The 11,967-nt window shown below is 42.3% G+C and overlaps 1 protein-coding gene across 3 annotated transcripts in view; it reads right to left on the bottom strand.

Moving 5' to 3' along the window:
* Window positions 1-6,772: 6,772 nt before the first annotated feature.
* Window positions 6,773-11,967, bottom strand: part of LOC106568132 (ras-specific guanine nucleotide-releasing factor 2) — a 74,223-nt gene continuing 69,028 nt past the window's right edge. For 2 of the 3 annotated variants that reach the window (XM_082960476.1, XM_082960477.1), the window contains 6 exons: window positions 11,010-11,113; window positions 10,841-10,925; window positions 10,404-10,681; window positions 10,151-10,268; window positions 9,964-10,032; window positions 6,773-9,855 (listed from right to left, as the gene is read on the bottom strand). In XM_082960476.1, coding sequence (XP_082816602.1) covers window positions 9,760-9,855; window positions 9,964-10,032; window positions 10,151-10,268; window positions 10,404-10,681; window positions 10,841-10,925; window positions 11,010-11,113 — 750 coding nt within the window. In that variant the 3' untranslated portion in view covers window positions 6,773-9,759. Of the gene's footprint in view, window positions 9,856-9,963; window positions 10,033-10,150; window positions 10,269-10,403; window positions 10,682-10,840; window positions 10,926-11,009; window positions 11,114-11,967 lie in introns of those variants that run through there. The other variant, XR_014380190.1, reaches the window with a different exon arrangement.

The following is an 11,967-nucleotide window of genomic DNA, read 5'->3' as shown; positions in this document are numbered from 1 at the left end:
TGCATCCAAAACATTGTCTCATAGAGGTCTATGAGATGCCAATCGGAAAGTTCCTGCTGAAAGTTGGCAGTTGCAAAATACCCAAGGATGGATAGCACTTGGATGTGCACCGGAATGGTATCCGTTTGCCTTTTTAAAGTAGGTCCTAAATCCGCGCAAAAATCCTATAAGATTGGTTTTTGGAAACGATATCTGATGAGCCAATCGTACTTTCTGCAGAAAAAGTCCCATCTGTCTCTAAAAACGTCTCTCTGTGAAATGCAGAGTGTGCCAAATCTTCCAACTGAGCAAGATCATCATCTTTCATTCGATTTCCCATTATCTCCGTTTTTAAAATAGTATTTCAACGGTTTCACTTTCACATGTGCCTCTAATTTAACAAATTATTGTACTTTATGGATTATCGTAACTAATTGATTGATATGGCCAAATTATAAAGCATGTTAAAATTATTAAGATATACTGCATGAATTCACAATCTAAATACAATGAAATAGAACAATTATTTAATTATTACTCTCACAATTTCACAAATGTTCAACATATATTTTCCCCAAGCAGTTCGCTTATTCCATAACTTGGCACTGTGCGTATGCATGGTCATGGCTGTGCGTACATTTACGCACACTAACAAGCAAAGTTCATACTGATAAATCTCACACTTTGCGTGGAAATGATCCCATGCATGGAAATATGTACATTCTCCAAGGAAATGCATGGAAAAATACTGCGGTAAAACATTAGGTTTCATAACAAAGTACATGGTCATGTATAAAAGCAGGGTTACAGAATGTTTCAGAATGTGAGAAAGATTCCTGACATTCAGGACTGTAGAAAAACGAAGCAGTCTGAAAGGGGGTTCTGCTACTGCTCTCAGCCAATAAGCTTCACAACAACAAAAATCATCTGAAGAACAACACTGTAAGGAAAGAAACATTTACCTCTTTAATAATAAAAAAGTTCAAATAAATGTATTAATTATTGTGAATATCTGGATTATAGACATATACCCTTTAAACAAAAAAAATGTTGTACATAGAGCACAAACGTTGAGTGTACAAAACATTACAAACACCTTCCTAGTATTGAGTTGCACCTCATTCTGTGTTGTAAGAGCCCCAAGGCACTGCCGCTGTGTTTGTATCCTTCAGATATAAAGGACTATGTAATCAGTTCAATAAAATAGGTATGGTATCAAAATATATCAGCCTAACTTGAGTGTATAATTTTGTTATGCAATACACTGAGTGTATAAAACATTGCACCCCTTTTTCCCTTCAGAACAGCCTCAGTTCGTAGGGGCATGGACTGTATAAGGTGTCAAAAGCGTTCCACATGGATGCTGGCCCATGTTGACTCAAATGCTTCCCACAGTTGTGTCAAGTTGTGTCAAGTTGGCTGGATGTCCTTTGGGTGGTTGACCATTCTTGATACACATAGGAAACTGTTGAGTGTGAAAAACCCAGTAGCATTGCAGTTCTTGACACACTCAAAACGGTGCACCTGTCACCTACTACTATACCCCGTTCAATGGCACTTAAATCTTTTATCTCTGAATGGCACATATTCATAATCCATGCCTCAATTGTCTCAAGGCTTAAAAATCCTTCTTTAATCTGTCTCCTCCCCTTCATCTACACTGATTGAAGTGGATTTAACAGGTGACATAATTAAGGGATCATAGCTTTCACCTGGATTCACCTGGTCAGTCTAGGTCATGGAGAGAGCAGGTGTTGAGGGTACGTTATGGTTAGGGTCATTTAGATCATATTGCTAATGATAATGTGTCCGGAGCTGTTGCTTCTACAGACATCCTGTTTGACTGTTTAGGCTTGCATTTCTGTTGTTATATTTAGCCAACTCTTTTTTTTTCGCGTTTTTTCTTCATTACCCACCAAGTCAGCAAACTTTCATGTCTGTCTAAAGGGGTAAATGTTTACTTGTTTACTTTATTTATTTCTCAATACCTTGAGACCCCCCAAAAAACATGCTGCTTAAGAGATTGCATAGGTAAGGCTGCAACATGTTATGTTGCAACCCTGTAATGTCCCGTGTGGCTTAGTTGGTAGAGCATGGCGTTGTGGGTTCGATTCCCATGGGGGACCAGTATGAGAAAAGTATTTATTAATTCTCTACTGTAAGTTGCTCTGGATAAGAGCATCTGCTAAATGAATAACATGTAAAATGTAATGATAGGGAAGAGGGCTGGGGGGAATGGTTCACAGGGGGGTTCTGGGTGGGGAATGATCAATGGCTGGGTTTCATTCTTATTTTTTTAAACAATGGCAACGCTAGCTATTCTCTCTTTGAATTTGAAAGGCCTAAACTGTCCTATTAAACGTTCCAGCTGTCTTGATATCCTAGCAAAAAACCATGTTGATATAGCAATGCTCAAAGAAACACACCTGCTTCAAAAGGACTCACATAGAATAGAGAACCATTTATACAAACTGGCTGCTTTTTCATCAGCCCCAAACAAAGCTAAAGGTATAATCATAATGATACATAAGAAACTCAAAATTACCATCTTGGGTAAAGGCAGCAAAGATCAAGAAGGCAGTATCACTTTTCTTAAATGTATCCATAATGGAAAGAAAATTGCCTTCATTAATGTGCATGCTCCAAATTCATATGATGCTTCGGTTTTTTGATTCTCTGAACAGCATATTGTTAGAATTAAGTTAATTGCATCTGTTTATTGGGACAGACATGAATGCCATTTTGGACGTGAGGGACAAATGGAATAAAACCAACTATAATCCACACACTACCAAGTCTCTCCAGCATATACTCTCTGATTACAACCTCATTGATGCCTGGCGGGCACATAATCCTAAAGCAAAAGAGTACACTTTCTACTCAAACAGGCATAAATCATTCTCACAAATCGATTTCATACTATTATTTACACCTCTATTTCCTTTAATCAAGAAAATTGAAATTCGACATGCTTACTATTGCCAACGTCAAATGTCAGAATCTCCTAAAAGAGCCACAAGATGGAGTTTCAACATTTCATTACTACAAAATCCTCCATTTTGTGAATTGAAATTGAACTAAATGAATTCATAATGATCAATAAAAATTCAGTTAATGACATCCAGATTCTATGGGATGCCACCAAAGGTTTCATATATATATATATATATATATATATATAAAATGCAACTGAATTTGCATCTGGGTTGAATAAATCACAAAGAAAACATCAGATTTGGAAATGTTGTTAACTGTGTTAGAGCGTTCTCAACAAACACTATTTTCGGACCAGGTAGCTATTACTCTTTCCAAAGTCAAAACAGAAGTTCATGTATTGATAAGACAGAGAGCTGAATGTGCCATCCATGGAGTTAGACTCAACCTTTACTTCCATGGTAATCGTTAATCGTCCCAGTCGTTTACTGACCAACAAGCTACGCAGTAATAATCAATTAGCTGATACGCTGAGTTTACAAAACATTAAGGACACCTGCTCTTTTCATGATATAGACTGACCAGTTGAATCCAGGTGAAAGTTATGATCCCTTATTGATGTCACTTGTTAAATCAATGTAGATGAAGGGGAGGAGACAGTTAAAACAATTATTTTTAAGACTTGAGACAAATGAGGCATGGATTGTATGTGCCATTCAGAGGGTGAATGGGCAAGACAAAATATTTAAGTGTCTTTGAAGGGGGGATGGTAGTAGGTGCCAGGCACAAGGGTTTGAGTCAAGAACTGCAACGCAAAGGTTTTTCACGCTCAACAGTTTCCTGTGTGTATCAAGAATGGTCCACTACCCAAAAGACATCCAACCGACTTGACACAACTGTGGGAAGCATTGGAGTCAACACGGGCCAGCATCCCTGTGGAATGCTTTTTACAACATGTAGAGTCTAGGCTGTTCTGAGGGAAAAAAGGGAACAATATTAGTAAGGTGTCCTTAATGTTTTGTGAACTCAGTGTATAGCAACTATTGAATCTGAAGCAGGGGAATTACTATCAGAAACCAAATTAATCAAAGATTCTCCCGATTCTATAAAGAACTATACTCTTCTGATTGTAAATCCACAGACTATGTCCTTTCTAACAGAATTAAGAACTCCTCTCAACAGAGGAAGCCACCTCGCTGGGAGCCCAAATCTCTCTCAAAGAACTCAAAAGGGCATTGGATAGCATGAATACAGACAAATCACCTGGATGGGATAGTATCCTCCTAACATCCATTTAACATTTTGGAATCAATTAGGTCCATTATTGCTATAAATGATAAATACAGCTGTTCACAAAGGTTCATTTGGGAGATGTGAATAAAGCACTAATTTTGCTTTTATTAAATAAAAGGTAAGGATGCCACCCAGTGTTCTCACTATCGCCCCCTATCTTTGATAAACACAGATATTAAACTGTTTTCAAACATTTTGGCATCCCGTTTCAAGACTTACTTACCCAAATTGGTCTACACTTACTAAAGCGGGTTTGTTAAAAATGTTTTATCCTCGGATAACCTCCTGCAAATATTACATATCTTAGACGCTTCATCAGAAACAACAGCTCCTTGAGCTGTATTAGCTCTCGATGTAGAAAAAGCTTTTGATAGACTAGAATGGTCATATTTCTGGTCTGTCTTGGAACATATGGGAATCGGCTCCAATTTTATTAATATGATTAAAATACTCTATACCAATCCCTCAGCCATAGCTATAACAGGCAATATCTGCTTTGCTCCATTATTTACATAAGTATTCAGACCCTTTACTATGAGACTGGAAATTGAGCTCAGGTGCATCCTGTTTCCATTGATCATCCCTCAGATGTTTTTACAACTTGATTGGAGTCCACTTGTGGTAAATTCAATTGATTGGACATGATTTGGAAAGGCACACACCTGTCTATATAAGGTGCCACAGTTGAAAGTGCATGTCAGAGCAAAAACCAAGCCATGAGGTCGAAGGAATTGTCCGTAGCGCTCCGAGGCAGGATTGTGTCGAGGCACAGATCTGGGGAAGGGTACCAAAACATTTCTGCAGCATTGAAGGTCCCCAGAACACAGTGGCCTGTCACGACTTCCTCCGAAGTCGGTCCCTCTCCTTGTTCGGGCGACGTTCGGCGGTCAACGTCACCGGTCTTCTAGCCATCACCGATCCACCTTTCATTTTCCATTTGTTTTGTCTTGTCTTCCCACACACCTGGTTCCAATTCCATCAATTACATGTTGTGTATTTAACCTTCTGTTCCCCCCATGTCCTTGTCCGGTATTGTTTATTGTTAGTGCTTGTGCATGTTATGTCTGGTGTGCGTCGGGTTTTGTACCCATTTATTGATTGTTCTGTTTTCCAATGGTTTTTATTATTAAACTGCGCCGTTGGAAACACAGTTTTTGCTCTCCTGCGTCTGACTTCTCTGCCGCCAGTACGCACCCCTTACAGGCCTCCATCATTCTTAAATGGAAGAAGTTTGTTTTAGTTTTCACAAAGACTCTTCCTAGAGCTGGCCACCCGGCCAAACTGAGCAATTGGGGGAGAAAGGCCTTCCTCAGGGGGATGACCAAGAACCCGATGGTCACTGACAGAGCTTCAGAGTTCCTCTGTAGAGGTGGGAGAACCTACCTTCCAGAGAGACAAGCATCTCTGCAGCCTGAATGCCAAGTGTCACGTCTGGAGGAAACCAGGCACCGCTCATCACCTGGTCAATACCATCCCTACGGTTAAGCATGGTGGTGGCATCATCATGCTGTTGCGATGTTTTTCAGAGGCTGGGACTGGGAGACTAGTCAGGATCAAGGGAAAGCTGAACGGAGCAAAGTACAGAGAGATCCTTGATGAAAACCTGCTCCAGAGTGCTCAGGACCTCAGACTGGGGCGAAGGTTCACCTTCCAACAGGACAATGACCCTAAGCACACAGCCAAGAGAATGCAGGAGTGGCTTCGGGACAAGTTTCTGAATGTCCTTGAGTGGCCCAGCCAGAGCCCAGACTTGAACCCAATCTAACATCTCTAGAGAAACCTGAATATAGCTGTGCAGCGACACTCCCCATCCAACGTGATAGAGCTTGAGAGGATCTGCAGAGAAGAATGGGAGAAACTCCCCAAATACAGGTGTGCCAAGCTTGTAGCGTCATACCCAAGAAGACTCAAGGCTGTAATCGCTGGCAAAGGTGTTTCAACAAAGTACTGAATAAAAGGGTCTGAATACTTAAGCAAGTTATCATTTCTGTTTTGCAAAAATGTCTAAAAACCCGTTTTTGCTTTGTCATTATGGGGTATTGTGAGTAGATTGATGCGGAAAAAAAACAATTGAATCCATTGTAGAATAAGGCTGTAACGTAACAAAATATGGAAAAAGTGAAGGGTTCTGAATACTTTCTGAATGCCCTGTACATCCCTTAAACAATGTAAACTGCGCTTCTGTCCTTTTATTGCTCACATCATTTCTATTTGGCGCAAAATGTAATAACAATGTAACTGGGAATCAAAATGGCATGCCCATACTCCAATATTTCACAATAATGTCTTGCGATCTGTAGGGCAGTACCTTTACCGATATTATGGACAGTACTGGTTTGAGAACATTCCAAGATTTGAAAAATAGGCGTGGTGGGAGTCATGGTTTCCGGGTGGGGAGGGAGGATGCGGGGAGGTGGATGGGGAATGGGTTGGGGTTATCTTTGTATACATTTCTTTAATTGTTTTTTTTGTACCTGTAACCCCCCCCCCCTCTTGGAAAATATGGCCAAAAGTAAATAAAAATTTCAAATAAGTAAAACAAATCTATTGACATACTTTACAAATCAATAGTGCAGGTTTTTTAATAATACTGTTGGAACAAGTAATCATATAACAATCAAACAAATACTAATACATAAACACATCCAAAGATAAACTACAAACATAAATATTCAGACAAAAGCTGTTAGTAACTTTAAAGACTGTACTTCACACTAGCAGTGAGAAATTGTTCAGCTCAAATCCCTTTACCCAAGAACAGAATCTGAATCTTGTCATCGCCAAAATAGAGATGTTCGAAATAAACATTTCTGAAACTGCAATTTGGGTAAAGACTTGGAGTAGTGGAGCCATATACATGTATATTCTCTATATTGTTTGGCTCTGAGGAGAATAAGTTAATGTATATTACACATTACACGGTTGAGAAAAGTGGCTGTTCACCCGCTATCATCTAGAAGGCAAGGTCAGTACAGGTGCATCAAAGCTGAGACTGAGAGACTGAAAAACAGCTTCAATCTAAAGGCCATCAGACTGTTAAATAGCCATCACTAGCACAGAGAGGCTGCTGCCTACATACACCGACTTCAAATCAATGGCCACTTTAATAAATGGAACTTTAGTCACTTTAATAATGTTTTCATACCTTGCGTTAATCATCTCATATGTATATACTTGTAAGGACCGACGCTGGGAGACGAGAAGCAAGTACAGGGAGTGAACATTTAATAAATAACGGACATGAAACAAACACGGACAGCGTCAGGACAGGGAAAACAAAACAATATTAATGCTGACACCGGGAACAAACTGAGGAACAGACATATAGAGGAGCAATCAACAAAGTGAAGAAGTCCAGGTGAGTCCAATATTCCACTGAAGCCCGTAATGATGGTGACAGGTGTGCGTAATGATGGGCAGCCTGGCCTCGTGCGCCAGTGAGGGGGAGCGGGAGCAGGCGTGACAGTACCCCCCCCCCCCCCGGCGTCCCATCTGGGCGAGCCTGACAGGCCGGCCAAGACATGGGAGTCGGACAAGCTGGGTGAGGTGTGGAAGCCCGACGAGCCGGCCGAGGCGCGTGAGCCTGAAGAGCCGGCTGAGGCGCGTGAGCCTGACGAGCCGGCCGAGGCGCGGGAGCGTGACGAGCCGGCCGAGGCGCGTGAACCTGACGAGCCGGCCGAGGCGCGGGAGCGTGACGAGCCGGCCGAGGCGCATGAGCCTGACGAGCCGGCCGAGGCGCGGGAGCGTGACGAGCCGGCCGAGGCGCGGGAGCGTGACGAGCCGGCCGAGGCGCGGGAGCGTGACGAGCCGGCCGAGGCGCGGGAGCGTGACGAGCCGGCCGAGGCGCGGGTGCGTGACGAGCCGGCCGAGGCGCGGGAGCGTGACGGGCCGGCCGAGGCATGACATGGTGTGAGAGCCTGCCAAGCCAACTGAGGCAAGGAAACCTCTCGAGCCAGCTAAGGCGTGGGAGCCCGACAAACCAGCTGAGGCATCCCCGGTTCCTCCGGCAACGCACCCGGACCCGACGTCACCAGAAAATAAATAATAATAATACTCCCTGATGCTTCAAATTGGGGTGTTAGCATTCTGTAAGGACAGACGCTGGGAGACGAGAAGCAAGCACAGGGAGTGAACATTTAATAAACAAGTGACAAGAAACAAACAAGGACAGCGTCTGGACAGGGAAAACATAATGACAATAATGCTGACACAGGGAACAAACTGAGGAACAGACAGATATAAAAGTGGCAATCAACAAAGTGAAGGAGTCCAGGTGAGTCCAATATTGCGCTGACACACGTAATGATGGTGACAGGTGTGCGTAATGATGGGGAGCCTGGCACTCTCGAGCATCAGGGAGGGGGAGCGGGTGGAGGCGTGACAATACTGTATTATAAACTGGGTGGTTCGAGCCTTGAATGATGATTGGCTGACATATGACAGATGACCAAATATTTATTTTTACTGCTCTAATTACGTTGGTAACCAGTTTATAATAGCAATAAGCCACCTCAGGGGTTTGTGGTATATGGCCAATATACCACGGCTAAGTGCTGTGTCCAGGCACTCTGCGATGCGTCGTGCATAAGAACAGCCCTTAGCCGTGGTATATTGGCCATATACCATACCTCCACGGTCCTTATTGCTTAATTCTATACTATCTACTGTATAATAGTCTATGCTGCTCTGACATTGCTCATCCATATATTTATATATTCTTAATTCCATTCCTTTACTGTGTGTATTAGGTATTTGTCGTGAAATTGTTAGATATTACTTGTTAGATATAACTGCACTGTCGGAACTAGAAGCACAAGCATTTCGCTACACCCGCAATAACATCTGCTAAATACGTGTCTATGACCAATAACATTTGATTTGATTTGAAAAACGTTTGGGGAATGCGCACAATCACTATTGGATATGAGGCTGACCTTCCACCAGTTCACCAGTAGAGGGCAATATAGAGACAGCCACTGTCCCTCCTCACTAGTCTCTTCCCACAGCTGCCATTAGTCTGGCCAGCTAAACTTCTCCCTCTCGAAGTCACAGGTACAGCCAAACCTAAATCTAACTGGGTTCAGTCTTCCTCAGAACAATGTGAATCCTCTGGAGCTCAGTTGGTAGAGCATGATGCTAGCAACGCCAGGACAGTGGGTTTGATTCCTGGGACCACCCATACTTAAAATGTATGCACGTGTGACTGTAAGTTGCTTTGAATAAAAGCGTCTGTTAAATGGCATATATTATTATTATATATTACATTGAAATGTATGCAAGATCATCAGGAAATCATTATAACAGTTATTACTACACTAATACAGTTTATTACAGCATCTTGATATGTACATATTTACAAGCAAGGCACGTCTTCACATGAGTTGTTCATTGGCAATGCTGCTAAAGTAACAAGAACCCTAAACCAGGTGATTCTCAGGGCTCTCCCGTCCATCGGTTCCATGGTTACCAAGCTGATGAGAATAAGAATACTAAATACTAAGTGCCACTAAATGCCAGCTGGAGTGAAACCAACTGTGTGGTGTTTCTGTGTGTTTAGCCATGAAGGAGGCGGGGTTCAATCTTCAGGGACAGCTCATACAAAGTGTCTTCATCCATCACCAGCGTCCTATCCAGCAGGAACTGAGTAACCTGGGAGATAGTAAGTAAGTAAGCATTTCATGATAAAGTCTACACCTGATGTATTCGGCGCATGTGACAAAAAACAACTCCATTGATTGACTGTGTAGTGTGTGTTACCTTGGCTTGGTGCTCTATCCTGTAGGGCGCACCCTGGAACTGACGGATCTCTCTGATGATGTGAGACATCTGGAACAGAGAGAAGAGACATGAGACAAACAGAGAGAGATACAGGCTGAGTGATTGACTGTGTGTGTGTGTGTGTGTGTGTATGCGTGTGTGAGTTTGTGTGCGTGTGTGTGTTTACCATCCTCATCTTGGAGAAGTTGACGAGTCCCTCCTCAGTGAAGTTGGGTGTTGCCTCTTCGATGAAGGCCAAGTCAGTCAGATACATCCCCAGGTAGGGCACACATGGAGGGTTGCAGCTGCACATACATCAATCCATCAATCAATATTCACATAAAATTCATGCTTTTCCTAACTTGTCACAAAGTCCTTAGTGATAATCTAGGAGTAAATCCCCAGAGACACACTTTCACCCTTTTTTTTCTCCTTCTTACTTTTTTAGGGTTTCTCTCAGGTTCTTGAATCGGCCTTCTGATGACACTGTCTTCTGTAGCTTGCCCATCAGTGACTTGGTCTGTTTGCAGACTTTGGCCCATGTCTTCTTCAGCCTGTAGATGGCGCTGCGGTTGAGAGCTGAGGTGATCTCCAGAACTCCATTATAGTTGTTGAGGCAGCGACAGATACCAGCCACAGCCAACCACTTCTCTATGGAGTTAGCCCTGGAGCCCACGTCTGTATGGGCAATGATCTGAGACGCTACCAGGTTACTCATCTAGAGCAGGACAAAACAGAGGGGGTGAGAGAAATGGGGGGTGGGAAAGAGGCAGAGTTAAAGAAAAGACGGGATAAAGAGATATGTTAAGATATGAGTTTAGATCTGAAGTGCTGTCTGGTATAGAGCTATAGAGTATAGATCTGTTTTAAATCTTACATCATTAAAGTGCTGACTGGTCTTCATGATGTATGGAGTTCTCTCCAACTTGTCCAGCTTCATCCAGCCCTGGCCCAGAAACTCTCTGGTGGACACAGAACACACCACAATTATGCAAAAACAACAACAGGACAACAATACTATTCTCTGATTTAGAATATACACTCACTCGTAAGGGATGCTCCTGAACACAATGTGGTCTAGCAGGGTGATCTGTTCAGCCAGCTCAATCGCAGACAGAGAATCAAAACACTCTGCTTTGGGACACTCCGTCTGTTAAACCAACATTCAATTGGTTGATATATTTTCAAAGTGCCACGAACAGTATTCCATGTCTACATTCTATGAACTGTATACTTTGGGCTTATTGACAGCTAATATAAACTAATATACACAAGGACACAGTGGACTAATGTGGTTCTACAGGGGATAAAACCTGGTTCACATGTTGCTGCACATGGTGCATGTCAAATACTTTACAATACATGAGCTGAGCTTGATTTATTTTCCCTGTAAAATAGAAGCAATGGAGTTTTCTCAAAAGTGCAATCTCCAATCTATACTGAACAAAAATATAAAGGCAACATGCAACAATTTCAAAGATTTTACTGAATTACAGTTCATATGAGGAAATTAGTCAATTGAAATAAATTAATTAGGCCCTAATCTATGGATTTCACATGACTGGGAATAGATATGCATCTATTGGTCACAGATACCTTAAAAAAATGGGCCTCACAATGACCCTCAGGATCTCATCACGGTATTTTTGTGCATTAAAATTGCCATCTATAAAATGCAATTGTGTTCGTTGTCCGTAGTTTTGCCTGCCCATACCATAACCCCACCATGGGGCACTCTGTTCACAACATTGACATCAGCAAAACAATCGCCCACACAATGCCATACACATGGTCTGCGGTTGTGAGGCCGGTTGGATGTACTGCCAAATTCTCTAAAATGACGATGGTAGAGAAATTAACATTAAATTATCTGGCAACAGCTCTGGTGGACAGTCCTGCAGTCAGCATGCCAATTGCACGCTCCCTCAAAACTTGAGACATCTGTGGCATTGTGTTGTGTGACAAAACAAAGGTTACGTACGTAACCACGGTTATGTGAGCTAT

This window comes from Salmo salar, chromosome 13 (assembly GCF_965601325.2).
Source record: "Salmo salar chromosome 13, fSalSal1, whole genome shotgun sequence".
NCBI classification, from domain to species: Eukaryota; Metazoa; Chordata; class Actinopteri; order Salmoniformes; family Salmonidae; genus Salmo; species Salmo salar.
The sequence above is the reverse complement of the archived record's forward strand: the minus strand, read 5'-3'. Positions and strand labels throughout refer to the sequence as shown.